This window comes from Cucurbita pepo, chromosome LG01, assembly GCF_002806865.2.
Source record: "Cucurbita pepo subsp. pepo cultivar mu-cu-16 chromosome LG01, ASM280686v2, whole genome shotgun sequence".
NCBI lineage: Eukaryota > Viridiplantae > Streptophyta > Magnoliopsida > Cucurbitales > Cucurbitaceae > Cucurbita > Cucurbita pepo.
The window spans coordinates 4,399,061-4,426,328 of record NC_036638.1 but is presented as its reverse complement, the minus strand read 5'-3'; the positions used below and the strand labels follow the sequence as shown (position 1 = coordinate 4,426,328).

Genomic DNA, 27,268 nt, shown 5'->3' with positions numbered 1-27,268 from the left:
GTCTGCTATCTCCCCTAGGGAGAGACCTCTTTCAATTCAGCCAAATCTGCAAGGTCAGACGACTAGTCGGAAATTCTTATTGAACTGATTGAGTGTTAGTTATTACTAACTCAGTGTTCTTGATCTGTGGAAAGTGATGTATCTTTTTTAGAGAGATATTGTGTGAGTGTGAACATGTCTGAAAGGGTATTAGAGAGTTGTATTTTCGTGTTTTTATGAGTGTTTGTAGTTTGAATGAGTGACATGCGTGCTTTAAGTGGTTCTATTCCCTAAAGGGTATCATTTTGTGTAGAGTACTTTTATACATATATGTATCACCTTAGTTAAGTTGAAGAGTCAACTTGTAAACTGAATTTAGACAGAAGTTATCTAAATTGTATTTAATGTATTGTCTTTATTCGTTTTATATGTCCTTTAAATATGTCTTTGTTTAAACAAAAAATATATATTTAAATGAGTTAAATTTATTATATTTTTATTTTATAATTTAAAAAATGAAAAAAAAAAAATTACCAATTCACCTCATTAAAATAACTTGCCTTAAAAAAAGCACTTCAGCAAATTAAATATTTATTTTTTAGTATTGAAAAAAAGTGTATGTTTGTGAAAAGAAAATGTACACGAAGAAGATTAAGCTGACACCACCGATCAAGTTTACAATAGTTTAGTGGTCCTGCATGTAGAGGATTGAATTCAGCCGATGGAGCGTGGACCCCACACGTATGAGAAAAATTTGGAAAAGAAAAAATGTTTGATATTGGTGTCTCCAAATTGAAAAAATGGGATTTAAATCGAAGTTCAGTTCCGGAGTTACCGTACGAAAGACGGGGTAATTATTTATGTTGAGATAATTTAGAATTTACTTTCCAGCTGTAAACCGTCAAGTTAAATAATAATAATAATAAATTCTGCGTCTGGTCGCCGCATTAAAGTAGGAATCTATCGAAAAAATTGTCACCCCACTAATTTTTTTATGGGAATTATGTTTAATAATTACTTACGAATTACCCTACCCAATTATTAGATTCCACCCTACCCAATTATTAGATTTCATTTTCACTGAATTTATTTTTTTAATTAATAAACTCATTAATTACCCTCTTAAATTTTGATGTNATTTATTTTTTTATATTTTTTTATTTTGAATTTTGGAATTTCTTGTAATGTTTTATCCACAATTTAATTTGTTAAAAGCATTAAATTATTATTTTGAAATTAAAATTCTTTGTAAAATGAGGGTGGAAGGAGATTCGAAACTCCTCTCTCTCAAAATAATAATATTATTATTATTATTATTAATTAATTAATTAAAGAGTTATTTTAGGCCCTAACTTTTTTTTTTTTTTTAATTGGACATATTTATTACATTGTTTACTCTGATTTTCAAAAATATATATATTTTTTGATGTTATAAAATTTACTTTCTTTTAATTCTAAAATTTTGATGTTAAATAAAAATTTTAAAATATTGAGAGTGAAATTTAAAAAAGAAATATAAACATTAATTATGGTTTGAGAGGTATTCTCACGTAATTGCATGCAGCCATAATCAAATGCAATTTAATTTGGATGTTTTCGGGTTAGGTTTGGACTTTTAATATGACTCTTATAATAAATAATAGTCTTATTTACATTTGATCACATAATGGTCTTGAAAATACATTTGGAAGATAATGATAGGTTTGAATTGATTTGTTTTTGGTTTACCACGTTTTCGAATTATTGTTTTTTGAACTAATGAAAAAGAGTCAACAAAAAATATTATTATATTTCTAACTTCTTATTTAGTCAAATTTAAACGTGTAAACATGCTGAAAACATTAAATTGAGTTGCGATTATTTTTATAAGAGTTGAAGGTCATATTAGACCATAAAATTTAATTTTATATAAAATTAAAACATAAAACGTTATTAAAATTTTAAAATTTAAAGACATATTAGAATATTATAACCTTTTCAGTTTAATTTAACTTTAGTATATTTTTTTTTATTGTTTGAAAACATTCAATTGAATATTTTGAAGTTAACTAAACACGCTTCATGGAATTATTGGTTAGTATAAGGTTTATTTGGTAGGAAAATGTCGTGCATATATTTAAAAAATGGAGACTAAACTTTGTTAGAAATATCATCTCTGCTTAAAAAACATACCAAAATGGGATGAATAAAATGTCCCAAAATTGAAATTTATTACGTTGTGTCGTTTTCTTAATTTCCTCACTTTCCAACCCTTTAGGTTGAAAATTATTTTAAACTTTAATTAAACAATAATCGATAATTATAATAATGTCGTAGCCCAATTATCATATATGAGATTCACAGGCCCAGTTACAGGTGAATGCGGTCTGAATTGGATATAATTTCAACAAAAATATTGTTATTTCACCATACCTAAACTTTAGGTTTAATTGTTTTTTTATTTGTATACTTTTAACTGTTTGAGATACAAATTTTTATAATTCATAAAAAAATTATAAATACCAATTAATTTATTAAATGATAAATATAATATTTATATTAAAGTAATTTAATAAAAAGATAGGATCAAATAATGCTGATTGGATAGGATCAAATAATTTAATAAAAAGATAACTAAGCAAATATTATCCAATAAGTTAATCAAAAAACATGAAAAAATATAGATTTATCATATGATGGGTAAGAAATTTAATTATTTGGATATTTGATTAGTAATTGGAAACGTGACATTTAATGAAATTCGAGAAGTTATTTAGTTATTTAATTTTAAAAAATTTCAGTAAAAATCTATTTATTATAAAAAATTGTAATAATGGCGGAAAAATATTTATTTTTTGGGAGTAAAATATAATATGTGGTGGTGGAAAGCGGCGAAGGATAGAGATGCTCGTGCCCATTCTGCGACCTTGACGTGTCGGGTTATTCCTTCTTTGCACCGCTTAAGCCTTCAATTTTTTAAATTTTTTATGGAATATTTTTTGTATTACTTGGATTTTTAATTATTATTTATTTTTATAATATACAATATAGAGACATTAAGTCGTAGAAAATGTCATAAATCTAACCATGGGTTAAAAAAAAGTGTATTTTTCTGTATACATCTTAGCGACAAAACAATTATATATAATATTAAGATTGCTGACTATTGTTACCATTTATTCGGAAGGATGTTGTAATTATCTTTTTCTTAAGCTACGTCACTTTATATCAATAATGTTATTTAAGTTGGCCAATTGATATTGTGTATGCTTTAGTATTTAAATAAATCGATTTACGTTTAACTAGTGGACAATTACTAGAGCACGGGAGAATTCAGAGTAGTGATTTCAACAAGAACAGCTGGATGGACTACTATAGTTAGTCTAGTGACCACTAGAGTCGAGTTAAATCAAAAGGTATGGTATAGTAGCCTTTTTCGAGCGAGCTTTTGGAATTTCCTGTAAACTCCCATGATGTGGTAAAGGGAGGATATTAGGAGAAACAGTGAGTAGAGAAAGCCGGATGAGGGAAGACCTTTACGTCTAGTTCGGAGGGTAGGGATATCCCGACCCTACTATCATTATGCCTTTACAAAATTATTGATGTTATGTTATCGTGTGATTTCATATGCTCACCCTGGTATGGATTTAAATTTTTGACTAAATAGGTAGAAAATTACAAAATATTTTTATTTATTTAAATTTGTATAAAAAATTTATAAATTAAAAGAAGGTTAATATCTAAATTAATAAAATGAGAGGAAATAGTATTCTGTTATGATTCATATTTTGGTGGTAGATTTTTTCCATCTTAATATATATATTTTTATATAATTTTTTTTGATAAAACATTTAATTTGATTCAAATAAAAATAAGTTAGAAGATTGAACGCTATAATTTAGATTATGAATGAGATAAATAAAAATCTTAATTTGATAATGAACGTGATTTAAAATCGAATCAAATTAGAAGATGAATATAAGTTCCTTCGACCAAAAAAAAAAATAATAATAATAATACTAAACAACGATTTCTCACTTTATTTGGTGAGGATCGATTGAAGCTTCCGTCTCAAAAGTTAAATCGATATCTTTCTGAAAAAAAAAATTAGTATTTACATAATTAAAGAGGGATAATGAAATATAAATAATAATATTCAAACGCTAATAATTAATTTAATTATAAAAAAGTTATAATAGATAATGTTTAACTCGAATTATTTCAATTTTAATAATATCTGACCCACCTGAGTTTATTCGTTTAAAATTGGATGAAACCTTTGTTATTTTAAACGATATCATACAAAAAATATCATTCTATTTTCCTTTTACAAGAAAAATCATCTTAAATTTCATTGGAAACAATTATTTTCCAACTCACATAAAGATTGATTATCGCAATATTATTATAAAGTATTTATATGACTTTCGCAGGCGTCAAAATCCAGTTTGAATGGAGAGGAGGATGCTTCTTCGAAACGGGACTTGAGCAAATCGAACTAGCTGAATTCATTACGGTAAGGGTTTTAGCATTTACGAAACAATAATTCTGTGGCAAAAATGGCGGCAACTTCATTAGAATGAAATGGCGGATGAAGATGATATCTAACTGTGGATGCAGAAGCTAATAAGTACCGAAATAAGCAGCTAAGCTCCGGATTACGACGACTTCCTCCAAATCTGGGAAAACAAATTGCCTACCGCTAACTTGCTTGAGATACCTGAAATTTTGGTAAGGTCACTACAGCTTCCTTCGATTTGATGTCATATATACGTGCGTGTTTATGTATGTCTGTGTATATATTATGCATTTAGACTCGAAGGCTATAGGAGAATTTTTCCTTTTTCCTTTTTTTGGTTATTCTCTTAGATGTGGAGAGGGCTGATGTAGATAGAGAGTTTGAGTTTCTCATGGGGTCGAGTAACATTTGCTAAACAGCTAAAACTAGTGATTACATGTACGAAGTTGAACTGTAGTTTTCGGCCAAAGGTACAATAAACGAATCTCATACATGGTGAAATTCAAATTAAGATTATGGGATACCTAGTTAGCTGCAAGCTTTTCGTGGTGTAATTTTGAAACACGTGTTTGTGTTAAGGACTTAACTGCTACTCTATGGATTGGGTATCTGGAATATTCATATTGTGAATGGAGGAGGGAATTGTAATGGTAGGAGTTAGGATTATGAATTTTAGATTTTCCTTTTGTTATTGTGAATTTTAGATTTTCCTCTGTTATTAATCTTCGGTGTTTGACGCCATTATAAATTTTAGATGGTATTGCAGTAGGCAATTCTCGTTGAAATGACATTCTTATCTTTTTGTTCTCCTGAGAAGTTTTTAGTCAGTGTGCTGAGCTCGTTAGTTAAAAGGAAAGTCTAATTCAACATGTGAATGGGTCAAAATTACTCTGATACGTCGACTTAAGTAGCATTTGTAATAGTGAAACATCTTCTCAATTGCTAGTCCCTTACAACATTTGGCCTGACTACCGTTTTAGTCTTTATGTTGGATTTAAATTAAAAGGTACAATTGTTGTACACAGTACCTCCCATACGACACTGATCCCCCCCACTCCCTCCAACAAAAGGGGGGAAAAAAGAAGAAGAAGAAGGAGAAGAAGAAAGAAGAAAGAAGAAAAAGGAAAACAATAGAGAGGAACAGTAGGAAAAGCTAGAGAATATGAATGATTTAGCTTATTTTATTTGCTTATCTTTGTATTATGAAACTTACCATGTTTATCTGTGATCCATCTTCTCCATGCTCTCACTCCCTTCAAATGGCTTTTGCATGTATCGTGGAACTATCGCTCATTTCATATAAAAAAGAGGAAAGAAAATTGTCCTATGAGATTATCTGTAACACTTAACCACCAGAGATTAATTCAGTTTTTAAAGAGGCAAACTTCAATTGTAATGTCTATAAATTCATGGGTTCAATCGCAATAGCCAAATTAGTTAGGACATAATACTCTACAAGTTTCCTAATCCTAAATCTTACAGGGTCAAGTAGTTATTCTGTGAGATTAGTTGAGGTATGGGCCAATGGTGGATGATTACCCCCTAAAAAAGATCACTCCCTTACATTTTCTTCTACAAATGGTCATTTGTATATAGTAAATTATCTAAACTTTGCACTTCTCATTTCTCTCTTTCAAGTATCTCTTTGAAAGACATGTCCTTGTGTTTTTCTTTTCGTCTTTTGACCTCGTACGTATCATGGCCAACCAAAGCTCCTTTTTTAACACTTTTGTCTTGTGGGGATCTCTCTCTCGGGCTACAGTTTTCACTTTATCAATATAATCATCTATTTAATATTAGAAAAAAGGTCAAGATTCTTTCAAATCCATTTTATGGATATCGTTTATCGATTAATTTGAACTGTCTTCTTATTTTTTAGGTCAGAAGGTATTTTTATAGTTGACAGTCCCTCAGTGGAGGAAGGTTGATTTTCAAAGATGCCATCTCTTCAGTTGTTGCATTTAACCAAACATCGTGACAATATTCTTGCTTCAAGGAGGTATCTCTGGTGTCACTGCGTCTCTGTCTTGTGAATCTCTTTTGCAACTAAGTTGATTTCATTATTTTGATTCTTCGATAGGTTCTGTTCTCTTATGCTCTCATGTATGGTATTTGCCTGTTCTCTAGCTACAGAAGAAAGAAGATTTATTTGTTTGGAATTTGTTTCTTAAACTGTCTGCAATTTTATTTTATTGAAAGTGTTTGTTCAACTGTATGCCCAAAAGTTCCACTATTTCAACTGAAAAGCATAGATATGAAGATCTAAATTTCAAATTATCATTTGATTTACGACCCTGCATGTGGAGGTGAATGTGAACTATATGAATGGGAATATACTTTGTCGATACCAGGAAATTTTTGGTGTCAATAACATCGAATGCTTGCTGGAATTTCTGTAGTATGCCTTTTAATTTCCGCAGTAATCAAAATTTAATATGTTGACGAAGTTTAAGGCAGTCTATGTATTTGCTTCTCCGTATTGGGATTATTTAATAATCTAGTTGCAAACTGTGCAAGCTTACATTACCCTTTAGGTTAGAAATTTTTATGATCTTGTTATATGTCTTTTGATGTTTGGACTCTTTAATCAAGATCCACTTCTCTTCTCATGATGTATCTATCATTTTATATGCACCAAAACATCTCGTTACTTATTATGGAATTTGTTTCACTTGCCCTTTTCTATTAGCCATAGTTACTATTTGAACTTCGGAATTTGAAGTGTCATTTCTTCTTGATAGGAAAACTTTACTATTTGCCACTGGCGTTGTTCTTGTTGGTGGGACTGCTGTATATTTGCAATCGCGGTGCCGTAAAAAAAAGTCTTCCTCTTTTGACCATTACAATGGGCTTGATAGTAACGAAGAGAGGTCTATAAATTTGGCAGTCGAAGGTAGTAAGATAAAGAAAAGCACACAGAAGAGCGATGGGCTGAGGTCACTTCATGCACTTGCCGCTATTCTATTGTCTAAGATGGACAAAAAGGGTGCTGGGGATCTTTTATCTTTACTGGGTATAGTGGTAAGCGCAAGTTATATATATTCACATGTGATGTGATCACAATTGTCAATCTTTCTTCTTCGATTTCTTTTATTTCTTTGGTAAATTCTTCTTAAAGTTACTGATAGCAAACTTATGTAACCTGTATTCTGATAAACCATTGAGTGCAAACTAAATATTTCATCTCTTTTTTCTCACTCTTTCACTTACATGTAAAAAAAGATGAAGTCAGATACCTTTCAGTGAAATCAATGTTTTAGGTTGCATTACGTTGAGCAAATATGGCTTGGATCATGATGGTGGGTTCACTGCTAATCCTGTGAGAATGAGATCATATTAATCCTGGATGTTGGTTATTCTTTGTAGAAAATTTTGTGCCAACCATTTAACATAGAGGTCGGCGATAGGAGAAATACAAGCTTTTGGAATCATGGTTCAGTTGATAACAGACCTCTTAAATCCATTTCCTCCAAACTTTAATAAATCTCTATTGAAAAGGAGGGGAGAGTAGTCAATTTGTTTGATACATAGACACGGCAATAGAATCTTAATTTTACTCTCTTTTATGATAATTCATTTGGAAAAATTCAATTTGTCCTCCTTGGAACACCTTTGTAGCTGTTGAATGGCTTCTGGTACTGGTGGATATCCTTGAAGAGAAGATCTAGCCTCTGGGAGAAAGGAACAAAAGGAATTTTACGAGAGTAACCTCAAATGTAGTAGGACCAAGGCTTGGTTTGGGGAGTAAGGGGGAGGGGAGATCTTTTGCTCAGCCAGTTATTATTACTTGGTTACTGAGAGGGCGAACTTGGGTGAAAAGAGAAGAAAGGGGCTCTTTATAGTCGACTATTGATTGGGTATATACCAATATGATTACTAAGTTGTTTTTCCATGATGGTTGGTATGCCATCTTGAAGGCATTAAGAAGAGTCACAAATTAAGGTTGTATGTTTCAAGGTATTAAGAGATCATAGGTAGGGATTCTGTGTTCAGGTTTAGTAGTGAATAGTGATGACTTTGAGTTCAATTTTCCACTTGTTCATGGGCACAAAAAGGTTTCTAATGAGGCCTTTTGTTCTATTCTTCAAGAACTTAATTCACCCTTAAAGAAGCCGTCAGATGAGTCTTCTCCCCCTCTCGTCAACACAAGATGAGAAGAAATTTTTTCTTCTTTTCTAAAGGATTGTGGCAATGAAACCTATGAGATTATTTCTTGAGGTTGGGCTTTTGGCCTTTGGCTCGTTGGAGTGCATTTGTCTTTGGCTGGGCTGAAGTGGTTGTCGTTGTTTGTTTTGCTTATCGGTTTTCAGTTATTGGGTGAAGTTGCTTCTACTTATGGTTTTCTTTGGAGTTGAGTTTGGCATTGATAGAGCTTTTGGTTGTTTGTTTTATTCTTTGGCTTTGTGGTATTCATGCTTTTTGCCTTGGTCAATCCTGCTTTTCTTTCCTTTCTGATGTGATGTTTCAAGCTAGTTTGTATGGTTTCTGTTTGAAGCTTCAGTGGTTTGAGGAGCTTCTCAATAAAGTTTCTGCTTGGTTTGAAAGTTCTCTAAAGAGTATTTGGTGTTTTTATCTTCCAGTTTTGCAGTGTTTGTTGTCTGTTGGCTGTTCTTAGGTTCCTTTATTTTGTTTGGTTTCTTTTCAGGCTCTCTTAATCCTTTTCTTTTTGGTTTTCCTTAGGGAAATATGCTTTTTGTTTCTTCCCTTTGGGAGTTCGTATCTTTGAAATTTTTTTCTTACTTTCATATATCAATGAAAAGTTTGTCTTTTGTTGATAAAAGAAAAGTAGATGGAATTATAAGATTCATGGGTAATTGAAGGGAACCCCTCGATATGAGAGATGAATTAAGATTACTTTCTTTGTCAGTATGGAAAGAAGAGTAAACAAGTGGAAATAAATGTGGTGAATGTACATAGAATTCCAGAAAAACCATAAGTCCCCGTTTTCTTACCACACACACACACACACACACACACACACAAAGAAAAGAAAAAGAAAGAAATAATATATTTCTTTGTGATGACTGATCTGTATAATATCTGTTGGAAACACTCCTTTTGGTGGTTTTATGTGTTCATGCTTGTATTTACCATCTATGCAGGTATTACGAACTGCTCTGAGCAATAGATTAGCAAAAGTACAAGGATTTCTTTTCCGTGCAGCATTTCTTCGACGTGTTCCGTTGTTTCTACGTTTGATTTCAGAGAATCTGTTTTTATGTTTCCTTCTCTCAACTCTTCACTCTACTTCGAAATACGTGACTGGGATCTTAAGTCTGCATTTCAGGAAGATATTAACACGACTCATTCACACTCACTATTTTGAGGTACTTTTGGATACAGTTTGTTGATATTGATCAAATTATTACTCTTTGTATTAACTTCCGTAGATTTATTATACTGTTCTGCATATTTTTTTTAATGTCATTCTACATTAGTATATTTTTTTGTAGCTTTTGATGAAGGGGGATTTTTTTTTTTTACTTCCTCAGCTTTTTTAAGTAAAAGAAGACTCAAAGAAGGGATCGGATGTTTGGTGGTTTAATCTTCACATGAGCAAAAGAGATCATAAAAACACTCTCCAAATAGTCTATTAGGAAAAGTTTATAATTAAAAACTCTTTGGGGTTGGAATTCTACCAAGTGGAAAATGCATAATAATCTCAAATGCCTATCTCATACAGCAATAGGATAAGGACAAACCAATTTGAACTTTTTCCATATCTTGCAAATATTTTTTTTCCCATTTGATAAGGACAGGCCAATTTGAACTGGTTGGAGTCGAAGATGAAAGAATATGGGGAAGTAGGCATGGTGCCCTGGGATTCCTTGGTGAGGAGGTGTAGAGTAGTGCAAACAGACAACTGTGTGAGAATCGAGGATAATTCAAGAGGGAGTGACGCTGGTGACTTTGGAGAAATGGAGATTGAAGATCTTTGTCATTTCTATTGAGGAACTAATTATAAAGTAGCTGAACCAGATAAAGTAATTGCAAGCTAATTATAAACCCGAAAAAAATGAACTACTTGACAGCTGAGGATGCAAACATAGTCCCATGTTGGGTGAAACCAGTTGCAAATCCAGGCCGGCTTTGTCCGAAAATGGAAAATATAACATAATGGTAGGTTCATGGTCTTAACATTGACAAACAGCCAGCAAAAAAATAGTAGTAAACTAATGGCACCTAAGTCATGACTACTAATAGGAATAGAACCACGTCTTATCCTAGCTAATGCTACATTCGAAGAAACTACACTATTTCTTATTGTGATATTGATTTTGCTTCACAAGTATCGACTATTATATACAAAAATTGAAGAGTTAATAGTAACTAGAAACCCAATTCATGATCTCTAATTTGAACCCTATAAATTAGTTTAAGTCAACAATTAACTACAAAAGAGAGTAAACAAAAATCTAGATAAATAATTAATTCCAAAATTCCAATAACCTGCTATGTATATTATGAAAAGTATCACCCATTAACGTTCCTTTAGTAGGAGCATATGCTAATTACTCGTGAAATAAAAATGTCGGTTAATTTATACATACAAAAATAAAGATAATTAATCAATTCCTAAATTCCAATAAATTACCGGAAGTATCACCCATTAACGTTCCTTTAGTAGGAAAATATGCTAATTGGTTGTGAGAAAAACATGTCAGTTAATATATACATTTTTAGCTCTATCATATTGGGCGGGCATTATGAGCAATATTAATTACTGCCTTGCTATCACAATAAAGCTTCATTAGATTACCTTTGCCAACTTCAGTTCATGTAATATGATAAAAACCTTACAAAATTCACAAGTCCTTTAGGCTAGAGTTCTAAATTCTGCTTTAGCATTTGATCTAACCTCAACTAACTGTTTCTCATTCCATTTTTTAGATAGGAAAATTTCATTGATACAAATGAAATTACTAAAGGGGGCCAATGGAGATGCAAAAAGGACTGATTGTTCTCATATTATCTGGGGTTGTAATACTAGGAATGTTGTTTTCAATACCTGCCAATTTCACGTGATGAAATCCTATAAGATCTAGATTCCAATCAGCCGTCTATTATGGTTCTGAGCTAATTACCAACTCTTCTTCTTTTCTTTTGTATTTCAGAATATGTCATACTACAAAATATCTCATGTTGATGGTCGAGTGACCAATCCTGAACAGCGTATTGCAAGTGATATACCTAGGTTTTGCTCAGAATTGAGTGAGCTTGTACAGGATGATTTAATAGCAGTTGTTGATGGTCTGCTTTATACATGGCGCCTTTGTTCTTATGCCAGCCCAAAATATGTCCTATGGATTTTGGTAATCTCTCCAGTTGAATTTTCTTGTTTCAATGTTGGTTGGTAATGCCTTTCATTTGACATGTGAGATTGTAGATATTTTCTAGATTTTAGTTTAAAAATTTGAACTTAAGAAGTTAAGCTGAAAGAGATGCTACTTTACAGGGCTATGTAGCAGCATCTGGAACTTTGATTCGAAAATTTTCTCCTCCTTTTGGGAAACTAATGTCTAAAGAACAACAGTTTGAAGGAGAGTATCGACAACTTCAATCTCGTTTAAGAACCCATTCTGAAAGCATAGCCTTTTATGGTGGAGAAAGAAGAGAAGAATTTCATATTCTGCATAAGTTTAATACTCTCGTTGAGCACTTGAAAATTGTTCTTCATCAACAATGGTGGTTTGGCATGATTCAGGACTTCCTAGTAAAGTATTTTGGTGCCACTTTTGCTGTTATTTTGATTATTGAGCCTTTCTTTTCTGGTAATCTCAGACCAGACTCTTCAACTTTAGGGCGAGCAGAGATGTTGAGCAACCTTAGATACCATACTAGTGTTATAATCTCATTATTTCAGTCTCTTGGAACTCTATCTATTAGTTCAAGACGTCTCAATCGTCTCAGGTATTATTTAGCAATATATTGTTTTGTTAGATACTGTACTTCTGTTCTTAGTTGATGAAGTATTTGTTTGCCTAAATATGAAACAGCATTTGGATAGCATGGTGGTGGATGTATGGATGAAAGAAATCTTTGTTATTAGGAGCAAGTTAATCCACATCTCAAGTTATTTATTTGGTTTCATTCTCTTTCGTCTTCTTTATTGCAGTGGTTATGCTAAACGGATTCATGAGCTGATGATTGTATCCAGAGAGTTGAGCATTGAATCTTCTCAGCCAGCAACTGAGAGTATGAATTTCTTCAGTGAAGCAGATTATATCCAGTTTTCTGGAGTTAAGGTATGATGAATTAGCTGAGATTAATTCCAAATATAGGTACCGCTCATTCCATCTTAAAATTGAATTTGCTACCAGGTTGTCACTCCCAGTGGTAACGTCTTGGTGGATGACCTGACTCTTAAGGTTGAACCAGGATCTAACCTACTAATTACAGGTACTCTTTCCAACCAATAGTCATCTTGCTTAGTGTTGATTATTTATCAATTTAATATGCATTGTCTGCCTCCTCGCCTCTTTAAATTATAGTTTCAGTGGCTCGTTCCTTTGTTTTAGGAGAAGGCAGAATCTTCTGCAACTTTCTTTTTTGGAGGAAAAAGAAGAATAATCCTTTCAGTACTCATTGCTTTGTTCATCTGAGTGCTTTACTTTTATTCTAATAGCTTATATTCTCAGTGAGCAGATATTTGTTTAACATTAATTTTTAATAGCTATGGATGCTTTATCGCTACTATGTTCCTAAAATAAACCAGATGCCAAACATTTTCTGACACTCTGCTGCTGATGTTGTTTGAAATATTGAAACTTGTTATTTTGTGCTGAAGGTCCAAATGGCAGTGGAAAGAGCTCACTTTTTCGAGTTCTAGGTGGTCTTTGGCCTCTGATTTCTGGACATATTGTTAAACCTGGGGTTGGCTCTGATCTTAATAAGGAAATCTTCTACGTTCCTCAGAGACCATATACTGCTGTTGGCACCCTGAGGGACCAGTTAATTTACCCATTAACTGCAGATCAAGAAGTTGAACCACTCACGCATGCTGGAATGACAGAATTATTAAAAAATGTTAGTTCTTTTTTTTTTTGGGTTGTTTTGAAAATAAAATGTTAGCTTCTTTTTATGGTATTTCTTTTGTATTTTTAATCTTTGACTTTAGTGATCACCACACTACTTTTGGCATTGAATGCTGGAATTCTGTTGCTTACTGTAAAGGTCGACCTTGATTATTTGCTGGACCGTTACCCTCCTGAAAAAGAGGTAAACTGGGGTGAGGAACTATCTCTTGGAGAGCAGCAAAGGTTGGGAATGGCCAGATTATTTTATCATAAGCCTAAGTTTGCAATTCTTGATGAATGCACAAGTGCTGTCACAACTGATATGGAAGAACGGTTTTGCTCTAAAGTTAGAGATATGGGAACATCATGCATAACAATCTCGCACCGCCCAGCCTTAGTTGCATTCCATGATGTGGTACTATCCTTGGATGGTGAAGGAGGTTGGAGTGTTCATTATAAACGGTTAGATTTCAGCAGATAGCACTGTCAACTATTTGTTTAATGTGAAAAACACAGATATTTATTCATTTACTTCCTAGATAATCCAGGCAGGAGGTTCCACAAGGAGGGATCAATTCCATGAGACCCAAGACAGACCGTCAAAGTGATGCAGTTGTAGTCCAGCAAGCATTTTCCAGTCTTCAGAAGGTTGAAAAGTTGTCAGAACTGTATTCCATTGGTTCATATTGTCTTCTCCAGATAATATTGCTGTATTGGAAGAACTCACGATTCTTCCTTTTCTTTTTGGTTGTTGTTTAGGCATCTAGTTTCTCTAAGTCAGATGCAGGATTATACAATCCAAGGTTGATATCAACCTCCCCTCCTGCAGATAGTATTGCTACTTTTCCTATCGTTCCTGAACTTCAAGGAACTCCTAGAATATTGCCCCTGAGAATAGCTGCAATGATCAAAATACTGGTTAGTCTCTCATAATGTTGAACTTACGGAACTGCCATTTATATAGGCTGCCAACTGACCAACTAGTAACTATACGGAACTGCCATTTATATAGGCTGCCAACTGACCAACTAGTAACTATACTAAACCTGAAATTAACTAACAAGTGTACTCAGATGTCTATCAAAACAGTAAATCAACAAGCTCACTACGTAAAACTACTTGGACTACTATATATATATATATATAAATATTGGATTAGTTCAATGCTCACTGCATCAAGAATATATTAAAAAATGTAAACTTAAATGAAATAGATTTAAAAAGGACGGAAGGAAAAAACAGACTAGATACCATTAAGAGCAGAATAGGCTCAAGTTTTTCCGTTCTAAATGAGAGATTAAAGGCCGTTAAATATTCTTTCTTGTCATTTATGAGCATTACTCATCATTGATCTACTTTTACTACAGGTGCCCACATTATTTGATAAACAGGGAGCACAGCTGCTGGCAGTTGGTTTTCTTGTTTTATCTAGAACATGGATATCAGATCGCATTGCCTCCTTGAATGGTAAATTTTTGTGTCATTGCTGAAACATGGGTTATTTTATAAAATTTTCCATTTCATTGGAGGAGAATCAATTTCCACAGGAACCACTGTAAAGTACGTTTTGGAGCAGGATAAGGCATCCTTTATTCGGTTGATTGGAGTTAGTGTCCTACAAAGTGCAGCTAATGCAATTATTGCTCCTTCTCTAAGGTAATTTCTTAGATTACGCAATAAAATCTTAGTCTTGTAATGAAATTCTTCGAAGAAAGATCTTCATCTCTTTTATCTGCTAATTTTCTTTATAGAGATAGCCATAACACAGACTGAAAGCCATCAGATGTTCTTATTTGTTTGGCATCGCGGAATGCTCTTTCAATTTTCTTTTATCCAATGTTTATTACCTTTCCATGTAAAATATTTACATGCTAAGGTGGCATACCTATATACTTAGTTTGTGTTACACTTTGTGGATATCCTTTATATTTTCGTGTATGATGTGTATGTGTGATGTTTTCCTTATTGGTAGATGGTCATTCTTCAACCTTGTACACACTTATTTTGTTCTCAAAATTCAATTTGGTACTAGAGCAGGGAGAGAACTTTGACCTTTAGAAACCCAGCCGTCATTGTCATAATCTTCGGGACCCAAGGATCACCCTGAAATGACAACTCTACTTTCTATGGTATCTTCGCTTCCAAGTGACCACCTGACCAGTTCATCTCATCTTTTACATTCATATTTTATTTCTTATAGGAAAAAAAGAATTGCAAATGGTAGTTTCTCTTCTATTGCAAGAAAAAGAGCTATTAGATTGACGGGTGCACTTCCTTCCCAGTCTGTTCTTCATGTTCTTGAATTAGCCTGTAATCTATTATCTGTTGGCAAACTTTATGGAGATTCTAATTGTTGTGTCACATCCTTTGAGTCTTATCATATCTTCAACATCGTGACTCAGGGAAGGAAATTGGGAGCTAGGATGCTTGAATGGTCTTTACTACTTCAACAAAAGTTCTTTTATTTATAAAAATAACTCAAGGTTTTAGTAGTATTGATTCTCTTTCTGTTCATGCTTTAGCGGGTCATTCAAGTTTTCTCTATCTTAAACATTTTCTTCCAAATTCGGTAAAAGATGTTGATTTCTCTCCAGTTAACTGTGAAAGTTGCATTTTGCGAAAAACCATGAATCCAAATATTTACTAAAACCATGCATAGCCTCCAAACCATTTTACTTAATTCATAGGTATGTTTGGGGTCCTTCTAACATTTTGACTCATAGTGGTTTGTTACTTTTCTTGATGATCACACACGTCTATCTTGGGATTACTTGATGACAAATAAATCTGAGGCAAAAGATCTTTTCAAACATTTTTATGATATGATTAGAACTCCAAACTAATATCAGCATTTTACACTAATTAGAATCTAATATTTCAATGCATATCGGAGTAATTTTTTAAAAGATAAAAATATTGACATTAGTCTACTTGTCGAGATACTCAACAAAATGCAATTGCTGAATGGAAAAATAGGCATTTACTTGAGGTGGCGGACGCATAATGTTTTCTATTCTTTTTCCTAAGCTTAAGCTTACAGGGGAAGGTGTACTCACAACTACCTATTTGACAAATCGGATGACTAGTAAAGTTTTGAATTTTAGAACACCCCTTGAATGTCTTAAAGCTGTTTTTCCAACTTTTTTTGTGTGTGTTGTGCGTATATATTATCATTTATATTTATAAGATTTTTTCTTATTGGTAGATGACCCTTCTTCTATACAAGAAAATCAAGTATTTAATTCTTATAGAGAACAAATACAATCATTTTATTTTTCTTCCGAAAATTCAACTTTTAACTCTAAATAAAATACTTGACCAAGTAGTCCATACGGTCAAGCGAGTTTGTTGGCGAGTGAGCGAGTTTGCTAACAATAACAACAATTGTCATTTGTAGATTCCCGTCCCTTAAGGGACACCAAATAAACGTTTTTAGATTCTATGATTACAATATTTACATGATTACACACTATTATTATTGATATTATATTACTTTTAAAGTTGGTGGGTATTTGTTTATCATGTCCAAACCTGTTGTTTACAGCCTACCACGGCTCATTTTAAGGGCTTTGTGAAGCTCTTTTTCCAATTTTTTGAACATATTCTATCGTTGCCGAACTTTGTTGTATCTTTTTTACCTACAAAATGACAACTCTTATATGTTTTACTTTCCTTTCATTAAATTTCGTTTCTAGTTTCTTATCTAAAGAAAAATGTCTCAGTTTTATATTTTTAATTCAAATTTAGACACTGATATACTGTTAAATAACAGGCACTTCACCGCAAGGCTAGCCCTTGGTTGGAGGATTCGGATGACGAAGCATTTGCTGAAAACCTATATGAAGAACAATGCATTTTACAAGGTACATGGGTTATTAGGGGTTTTTCCACCCAGAACAAATTCTCTAGTTGTGAAAAAGTGTTAATTCAATCAAGAAGCATGACAAAGGTGTGTTCAGAGTTTCAAAGTGTGGAATACATCAAAAATTCTTTTTTCAAAGCGTATCCCTCATATATTGAGAATCCCTAGCCTCTAATAGAAATCTCCCTTGTGGATTTTGAGATTTGCAAGCCTTCAAGTGTCAGAAGAGGGAAGAATTGTCATATTCCAGCCCGTCCTTTGTATTTTTCGTAAAAGGGGCATTTCTTCTTGCCATCCTTGCTTGGAGGAAAATTCTTTAATTATGAATCAGTTGAAGAAAGATGTACAAGACTTTTAACACTCTCCAATCAAAATGCTGCCTTGCCACCTTTCCCTTCACTTATCTTACCTCTCATAAACCATTTTGTCTTCACTCTTTTGGATTCAGTTATAGGTTTAACAGGAGGAGTTATTCACTCTGGGGTTGACTCTGAGGTAAGTTTGAGTAGTGTGGAATCAACCATTCAACCAATGGAGTTCAATATGGAGGTTGATGTTCTTGAAAATTCTTTTTCTAGAAGTTTTGACTTATTATTTTGGGATTGTGACATGAAGGCTACTATTCCATATTCACCTCAGCCAAATTTTCTCCTTGGATAGAGCTTGTGGTCTTGAGAATCGTGAAAGTCCTCCTTTGGTTCAAGAAGGAAACCGCATCATGGTTTAGCTTTACAAAGTTTTGTTTTGTTTTCTTGCAATGGGTTAATAGTTCTTGCGAAGCTGAAGAATTTTTCGAGATTGCTTTATGATGGGGTTTAAAAGGTTATTTTCGTTGGTTGGTGGCCATTTCTTGGTTTTCTTTAGAAGATTTAAAGTAGCTATTGGCTTTTATTGTTTGGTGGTGGCTTTATTCATAGTTTCATGATTCATTTGCAAGATTTCTAAGTCTTTTAGGCGAAGTATTTGAAAAAGTTTTTGGTTCTTTAATTATTTATTTCTTTTCATGGCTAATCTTTATTTGGTTGTATTTATCTTTTGTTTTTTTTTTCTTCTTTTTCACTCCCTTTGGAGTTTGTACTTTCGAACATTTACTCCTAGAAGTTGTTTATGGTTAAAATAATAATAATAATAAAGCAATGTCAAAGAGCTTGTTTCAGTTGCTGCACATTAATGTTTTAGTTAGGCTACTAAAAGTTTGACCCCGTGAATTCTATTGCGTCTTGTAGGTCTTTTATATGTCAAGTAAAAGCATTGATGCAGATCAGAGGTTAACCAATGATCTCGAGAAGTTGACAACTGACCTGTCTGGGCTAGTAACTGGGATGGTGAAGCCATCTGTTGATATTCTATGGTATGTGAAGTTGAGAAGTCCTTTGGTAAAAATGTCAACAATTTAAAGATGGGTGGGAATGTGATGGTTTTTTTTTTCTTCCGTAAAATATTTTCCTTGAAAGTGTGAAGTCTATCTCAATGTGTTTGTATTGTCAAGCTGAACAAGGTCCTTCACAGATAGTAGCTTGGTTGTCACAATCCATTTTTATTGAGCTTTTAATATATATATATATATATATATATATATATATATTTTTTTTTTTATTGTTTCCACGAGTGTTTAAACTAGCTTTAAGGACCTACTCACAAGATAATCACCTAACCCTACAACATATAGATGTAAGAAGCTCTTAGGATTGTAATATTTGGATTAGATGGTGTCGATCTACGTATCCTAACAAGTGGCCACTGCCAGGATTCAATCTAGTTTCTCAAAGTCTCTTAAGTTCTTCTCGTGGTCGTTAAGTTTAGGGGTTGAATATGAATGAAAGAATTCAGATAAGGAATACAAGCTTCTTCCTTAATACAAATCAGTACAACCTTTGCATAAGAACCTTGGAAATTGTTATCTACCATTTCCTCTTTTTGTTTCTTAGCCTCCAGACCTTGCCATTTTTGAGGCTATGAAGGAATTTGAAACTATTATTCTCCACAATATTCTTGTATTGAGTACTATTAGGATCAGAGAAACACTCAATTTTTATTCCATATTTGTCAAGTTGCTACCAACACCAGAATGAGTGACGGTCACTTTTCCTCCCAAATATCATGGAGTTTGCCGTTAACTTCAAATGATTTTGAGGAATTTTCTAGCTAAAAAGGGTGTCTCGCAGTGCTTCCTGTACACAAAAACATTACTATATATATTTTTAGCTTTCCATGGCAATATACTTTTGGTTAGTAGACTTTTGTCTTTTATAGTCTGGAAGCCAGTCTTCTTTCACCACATATGAACATCACGAAAGATTGAGACCATTGTAGGCAATTTTTCCATTGAGGGTATGTCTGATGATAGTGAGTATCATCCCAGCAACCACACTTATGTGATTACAGCTGCTTAATGCCTAAGCATCGTTGACCAAAATTTCTCTCATACTATGAAGTTTGATACTGGAATAGTAAGAAACATGATGTTCATATAATGGAAAAAATTACACATGTACTGCCGAATCAAATAGTAACGATAAAGGTTAGGCTGAGGTTGTCGAGGCCTATTTTAATCTTTCAACAGTAAGGTTCTTAGTAAATAATAAGCTGTGTTATTTTCTTCCTTGTTGTGTAAATTAATTTTTTTTCTGTTTCTGCTGCCATGTTTCAAGGTTCACTTGGAGAATGAAGATGTTGACAGGTAGGAGAGGAGTCGCCATTTTGTATGCTTATATGTTGCTGGGCCTTGGTTTTCTAAGGATGGCTGCTCCTGATTTTGGTGAACTAACTAGTCAAGAACAGAAACTTGAGGGAACCTTTAGGTAACTAATTTATTTATTTATTTATTTATTTATTTATTTTAATTTGCAATGTATGCTGCACGTTGAGGATGACTCACAAGATCATGAATAAATCAGGTTTATGCATGAAAGACTCCGTACTCATGCGGAGTCTATTGCTTTCTTTGGCGGTGGTTCTCGAGAAAAAGCCGTAAGTTTTCTGAACTCTTCATCCTGTTGTTTAAATGTTAGAAGCTATTTTATTGAAGGCAATGAAATTACAAAAAGAAGCTGAGGGAGTTCCTAGAACACTTTCTGGTTAGCTTATATGGAGTGATGGAGTTGCAAGGGGAAAATAAAAATATGGGCTATTTTGGAAATCTATTTTGAGAACTGGTTTTTGTTTTTATTATCAGAACTCATTTGAATATAGTTTTCTTCTGTTTTCAAATAATAATTATGATTGAATGACTTTTAAAAACAAAAGTTATTGTGCATATTGAGACCATTATTCACACATTTATAGTTTTGAAAGAAATAGCAATTTCTATATTCTAAAAAGCAGGTCCTTTGTGAGAACGTTCAAGAAGAATACAAGAAATAATAATTTTGAGAATAATTATTGAAACATGGCTTTCTTTTTAAATTTTTTCCTCTAAAAATAAATTCCTAATGCTGCCATTTTTGTTTACATTTATAGCAAGGCTTACCAAAATTTTAAATCAGAAAAACTGGAATGTTCGATGTTCCACAAGTTTTCCTGACTTTGTTGTGCTGCTTGGGAGAAAAAAAATTCTATTATATTAGTTTGTTGTCCTGAGTAAATGATCACCTTCGAAAGAAAAAACGAAATTGCAAGGAGGATTTAGAAATTATGATGGCCTGTTATATTTCTTAAAACTGTAAAATGCATTCACTAGGTTTGAATGGAACCAAAAACAATGGCATTTTTTAGGCTACCAGTGCCTAAGAACTTGGGAGCATAGAAGTAGGACGTGACAGTCAAGCATCATAGATTGGAAACCATATTTGTTACAGAGTTTATAGACAGAAAGATGAATGCAAACCAACTTGTCATGTGAGCAATACAAGGAAATTATTTGGCTATGTTAGAAAGGGAAAGAGCTCCAACATCTTTGAAAACCAAAAGACATGAAATTTTTGCACCGTGTTCTGTTGAACCTACAACATATACTTTAATTCTTTTGGTTTAAAGCGGGTTTTCCTCATTTTTCTTTGTTGTGCAAGAATATTGGGATAAAAATGTAGCTAATATGTTACTAACTTCAGGCACTGTTTCTGTTTTGTCTTTATTTTGTTTTACGTTTTGGTCTTTTCATTGGTAAGTTGACTCGGTATATATGTTTAGTCTATATATATTTGTGCATGCTCATCTTGTATGCTCTTGCTATCGAACCATTCACAACTAAATGTATCAGTAGGATCCTTTCTGACTTTCTCTATTATTTTGTGATGCATTCCTTAATAGAATGAGTTCTTACATCGAGGGATCATAAATTCTACTCTAATCACAATGAATCTCAGTCAGCAATAAAATTTGTTTTTCGTGTTAATGAGCAGATGATTGAGTCAAGATTTAAGAAGCTTGTGGACCATTCATTGTTGAATTTAAAGAAGAAATGGCTCTTCGGTATTCTAGATGATTTTATCACGAAGCAATTGCCTCACAATGTGACTTGGGGTTTGAGCTTGTTATATGCTCTGGATCATCAAGGTGACCGAGCCATGACTTCCACTCAAGGTAGCTGACTGTCACCTAGAATTTAATTGTAGGAATAAAAACACTTCTTTTCTCTCACCATAAAATTTCTCAGGTGAGCTGGCACATGCACTACGATTTTTGGCATCTGTTGTATCACAAAGCTTTTTAGCTTTTGGCGACATTCTTCAATTACACAGAAAGTTTTTTGAGCTCTCTGGTGGTATCAATCGAATATCTGAGCTCGAAGAGCTCCTAGATGCTGCACATTCTGGTAAAATTTTCTACTTCATCTTCAGTTAGATTGCCAATGTTTTGATATTCTGATTTCAGTTATGTTATTTATGCCAAGAATGTTTTTATGTTAAATGCCATATAATGCCCTTTGGTGGCAAGTTTTGTGATAAAGTAACTTGTGACCAATTGAAAGATTTTAAAGTAAGCAATTGAAGTAATTTTTGTTGGATAAGGTAAATATTGTTCCATTCATCGTATTTATGTTTTTTCGCTCCTTGTGACTAGTGTCTGTGATCCATTTTGGTTTATGCAGTTAAACAGTAGGAAATTTAATTCATTTTGAGTGTTTACATTCTAACAAGTTTCTACATTCAAATGATAGATCTTTTCAAGATAAGCCTCTTCATTTTGATTCTTTTTGGAATTTCGTAAAGAAATTGGCTTCTTGGTGGGCCTCTTTTACCTTTCAAATCCATTTGTGACTACAGACCTTTGATGATTATAAGTAATTGGAAGGCTCTTATCATGTTAGTTTGTTTTGGGAGGGGTTTCCCTCTACTCCAGGCGTAGGCCCTCTCTCTTTTGTTGATATGAATATATTCACTGTTTTTTTTTCTATAAAAAAACATTCTAATAAATTTCAGAAAAATATGAGACACAAGTAAATCATGAGTGCTCATGTCTAAAGTGGACAATATCATACTGATCTTAAGATGCGAGTCCCTTGTCCCTAACATTTAAATAAGTTTTATAAAAATTGAGTGAGCTAGTTGATAGTTAATTAAACCACTTAACTAATTCTAGGTGTATGTTAATGATAGCTATCTTATCATCAGTAATTAAGTTGCTCTCCTCACATGAAAAACGTTAGCAATGAAAGAATTTTATTTGCCTACATATCATTCTTTCTTTGGAAATTAGGCTTTGGAGCTAATTCTTATGCGAGCTTCCAACAATTTATCAGCTTCTCTGCAACCAGCCTCCTCTTTCATGTTCAGATCACAACAACCTATTTCTTATCATATACGCTGCAAAACTGACCTATATTCGAGAATTCAAGGATATCACATTGTTCTTACTATAACTAATCAATTGTGATAAAAATTTTGTGAACGCCAATTCTTTAACTAATCTTTTGTAAATTTAATAAGGGTTTACATACTGATTTCGTCATCCAAATTTTTTATATTTTGGCCACATGCTACATTTTAGTAATCATTGAGAACAGTCTGGCGGAATATGAATTTCTGTGTAGTTCGTAGTACTCTTAGTAATTAAAAACAGGGCATTGCTACTTCCACCAGTGAAAACTTAATTCTGTTCCTGTATTTATTACTGGAAAAATTGCAGTTACTAGAGGATCAACGACCAATAAGAGGGACTTTCACTCCGAAGATGTTATTTCATTCTCCAAGGTGGATATCATTACCCCAGCACAGAAGATGTTAGCCAAGAAGCTGACCTGTGACATTTTACCGGAGAAAAGCCTGCTGGTTACTGGTTAGTAAAGTTTTTTTTCCCCCTTTTTGGTCTTGTTCTTAATCTGTTATTTTTGTCTCACAATCTTCCCAAATTTTTAAGGTCCAAATGGGAGTGGAAAAAGCTCAGTTTTCAGAGTTCTTAGAGGTCTTTGGCCAATTGCAAGTGGGAAACTCACTAAACCATCACAAAATATCAAGGAAGATCAATGGGGTTCGGGTATTTTTTATGTTCCTCAGCGCCCCTATACGTGCCTTGGAACACTGAGGGATCAAATAATATATCCACTATCTCGTGCGGAAGCAAAAATGAAGGCATCAAAATTGTATGCTGAAGGTAAATTTCTTGCACATTTTCACTCTGCTTTTTAAAGAGTTCAAGTTCTATAGTATTAGTTTATTGTGCATTAGTATCTCATATTTGAATCCTATAGTAGACTCATCTACTAAGAGTGAAATACTTTGCTTGGGTAACTGTTTATATTGAACTTATGCGAGGCTTGTGTCAAGACACTTATTAGATGTCTCAGATGCTTGGACATTTGAATAAAGTTTCAAATTTTAAAAAATTCAGTGGATTTAAGGGAGAGATATAAGGACTATTTATGATGGTACATGTACTAATTGGTCTTTTTCTGAAGAATTTTAGCGCATTTAGTCATCATGAAGATGTAAGAGAGCTAGACTCACTATTAAGTAATTATCACTCGAAAGTGTGGACAGTTTGAAAGGACGAGAGTATAAGTTTTAAGGATACGGGGAAGCCTATATATATATGTTTCATATATCAATGAAATACTAGTTTATCTCTTAAAAAAAGGATAAGGAGAAGCTGCAAGACATTTGGGATGTAACTAAGTTCGTTGTCTGTAATGGAGGCCTTTACCCAAAAGTTATGTTATAAATTTTTCTATTTATGCCAAATACAGAGCCTCTAAAGAGCAGACAAGATTATATACATGTATAAGGTACAAATATGGTGACAGGTCATGTTTTATAAAGTAGGTCACATGGTTGTTAGTATATAAGTTTGTTAAATATATTTACTTTCAATTTTCTTAGTAAATATTTATTTCAAGAAACTAATCACATTCCTAATGGTGCAATTAGCAATATGTTCGAGAAGAATAAATCCAAAATTAAATCAACAATTTTCTAATGATTCAGTAAATATAAGGAAAAGAATTTAAAATCAATTAGTTTAAGGCACTCGTATGCTTCAAAAGATTAGGTTTGATACTTCTACTCTCAAGATTTATTACTCATCACCTATGTTTCTTTATGTTGATCAAATTTTTAGGATAAAAATAAGTGAAATATTGAATAAAAGACCAGGCATATGGGTTTAAGTGTCCAAAACATGTGTTCACAAGTGCATGTGTAAGCATAAGACATGTACTTAATGTGCTTATGACTGTTCAAAAAACTATTTCAGGAAATTAATTTCATTGAGTGATGGCTCTAAAATGGGTGCGGATGAACTGAAGTTCGTAGTTTGGAAAATATTTGCAAAGAGTGCCAAAAAAATCACTGGAAAAGAGTTGAATTTTAATGTTCAGAAATATGCCATTTCTATTTAATTATGACCCCCTTTGGGCTCAAGAAGTAGTTGACAATCTTATGTATTGCCGATTCCATTCAATCTTAATCATCTGTCATTCAGGTGGAACGTCTGTGGATAATCTGGATGTGCATTTGGGAACTATATTACAGCATGTTCGGTTAAATTATCTTTTGGAAAGGGAGGAAGGTGGTTGGGATGCAAATTTGAATTGGGAAGACATTCTTTCCCTTGGGGAGCAGCAGAGGTTGGGAATGGTGAGCGGCTCTTAATTTATTTCATCTGTGAGCTTAACTATCTTGTAAGAACTTGCATACGGATCTCTTAATTAAATTTATATTATGTTTCAATTAAAGGCACGCTTGTTTTTCCACAATCCAAAGTTTGGCATCCTTGATGAGTGCACCAAGTACGTTGGCCAACTTCAATTTCTCCCTAATCAAGTCTGCATATGTTTTACGTTACATAATCATAACTAATTACGTCTATGTTTATCCAGTGCTACTAGTGTAGATGTTGAAGAGCACCTATACAAGGTTGCAAAGAGCTTGGGCATAACAGTGGTTACTTCATCACAGGTTAGTGCTCTTCCATGACAAATATACCACGAACAGAAATACTAAAATATCTCTATTCAGTTCAGCACTTAAATATAATGTTCTACTCAAGTTCGTTTCCTTTTGCGATGTTCAAGGCTGACCATTGCTCTCAGGAGTGGTATTTTGAGAGTTCCTCTTACTGTTTCCTTCTCGTATTTTTTTTCCAGAGACCTGCTCTAATACCATTCCATTCATTAGAGCTACGACTCATTGATGGAGAAGGTAACTGGGAGCTTCGTTCAATTGAGCAGTAAGGTATGCAGTAGTAGTCCAACTGAATTTACTTGGATTATTTCATCATGACAGCCTCTTTGTGGAGTACCATTATGAGGAGAAAAAAAATGGCTCTGTTCTGTATAGATATTTATATTGGACTAAGAGGGTCCTCTATAAATAATATCATACAAATGGTGTATCATATGTAGCTCAGGAGATGAAAAGGGAAGAAGCCATTTATTTATATCTTGCACTGAACTGTTATGATAGCAGGTAATAAGATCTGAGCACGCAAGCAGGTCATAGGTCTTTAGGATAGGGAAATTATTTGTACAGGATTTTTCATTTAATTCAATTAGCTTGTAAGATCGGATGGATTATCATATTTTTATGATCCCCACTGAATAAAACGGGAAGTGATCAATATTTCAAGTGTTTTCAATGATTATTGAATAATTCTTGTGGCCCCTAGATAGGAGTTTTTCGGCCAAGAACAACTTCTATATCCCTCATGTCGTAATGTTTTGCACAAATGACTTGTGAGGAGAGCTCTAGCGCAGTTGGAGATCGTGTTAACTTCGGGTTTTTCTTTGAAGTATGCAATGCAACAATAACCCGGAGTTGCCAGAATTTTTTGTACTAGTAGCCCTCAAAGCAATCTACGATGGTAAAAGTGAAACCTTCATTCACTTTAGCATTGGCTTTCTTTTTCTTTTATTTTCTTTATTCAACTCGTTTTTCTTTTAATGACATAAATTTCAGTTCCTTTCTTCATGTCTTCTGTGGATGTTGTTATCCTCTGCCCCGACAGTGTTTGATGAATTACCTTTTAGGACGAATGTGGAGGCATTCTTTTGTTCCTTCGGAAGAAATGGCATGATTGTGTCTGAGTTACAAAATGGAGATTCGGTTTGTCTTATGCCCTGGAGTCTTGAACACTTTTGTGTGTGGAACTTTGAAATTTGAATTATTTTCTCGTGTAGGTTTTTTTTTTTTGGGCGATGAGACTAGTTATCAAGTTTAGATTGGTACTTTCTTGGATAAACTATTAAGTCGTGGTTTTATACTTGGTTGTAAATATGAATGGTACTTTTTTACCGTGTATTTAACGATTAATGTTATCATTGATAGCAAGATTATGACAACCACTTCGAATTATTTGGTTAATAATGATGCAATGGTGTATCATGAAATGGTCATAATTTTAGTGAATCATCACGCAAATTCTTACTTGTATTCGTATTTTCATGCAATGACACCATAACTGTTTTCCAATAGATTTCTTATTGAGAACTGTTCTTTCAATATCTCAATAAAATAAATAAAAAAACACCTAAAAATG

General features: G+C 33.2%; 1 protein-coding gene across 2 annotated transcripts; it reads left to right on the top strand.

Annotated features, from left to right (window-relative positions):
* Positions 1 to 4,284: 4,284 nt before the first annotated feature.
* On the top strand, positions 4,285 to 26,363 carry LOC111800638 (ABC transporter D family member 1-like). 2 transcript variants are annotated; one of them, XM_023684428.1, is made up of 27 exons: positions 4,285 to 4,474; positions 4,579 to 4,689; positions 6,357 to 6,476; positions 7,219 to 7,498; positions 9,580 to 9,804; positions 11,593 to 11,790; positions 11,934 to 12,388; positions 12,594 to 12,723; positions 12,799 to 12,877; positions 13,266 to 13,504; positions 13,652 to 13,956; positions 14,043 to 14,142; positions 14,254 to 14,412; positions 14,862 to 14,961; positions 15,042 to 15,150; positions 17,267 to 17,357; positions 18,583 to 18,707; positions 20,008 to 20,157; positions 20,254 to 20,326; positions 21,697 to 21,877; positions 21,951 to 22,109; positions 23,423 to 23,572; positions 23,654 to 23,887; positions 25,214 to 25,368; positions 25,468 to 25,520; positions 25,611 to 25,689; positions 25,878 to 26,363. In XM_023684428.1, exons 3-27 carry the CDS (start codon positions 6,415 to 6,417, stop codon positions 25,962 to 25,964), a joined length of 3,978 nt encoding a protein of 1,325 aa, XP_023540196.1. In that variant the 5' UTR covers positions 4,285 to 4,474; positions 4,579 to 4,689; positions 6,357 to 6,414; the 3' UTR covers positions 25,965 to 26,363. The 2 variants fall into 2 exon arrangements, with proteins under 2 accessions (XP_023540196.1, XP_023540204.1); XM_023684436.1 differs by lacking the exon at positions 4,285 to 4,474 and having other exon boundaries at positions 4,485 to 4,689.
* Positions 26,364 to 27,268: the final 905 nt, after the last annotated feature.

Coding starts and splice junctions, on each gene's coding strand:
- LOC111800638 (XM_023684428.1), top strand. CDS start 6,415: ATGCCATCTCTTCAGTTGTTGCATTTAACCAAACATCGTGACAATATT. Junction 18,708..20,007: donor CCATCTGTTGATATTCTATG/GTATGTGAAGTT, acceptor CCATGTTTCAAG/GTTCACTTGGAGAATGAAGA. Junction 25,690..25,877: donor CAGTGGTTACTTCATCACAG/GTTAGTGCTCTT, acceptor TTTTTTTTCCAG/AGACCTGCTCTAATACCATT.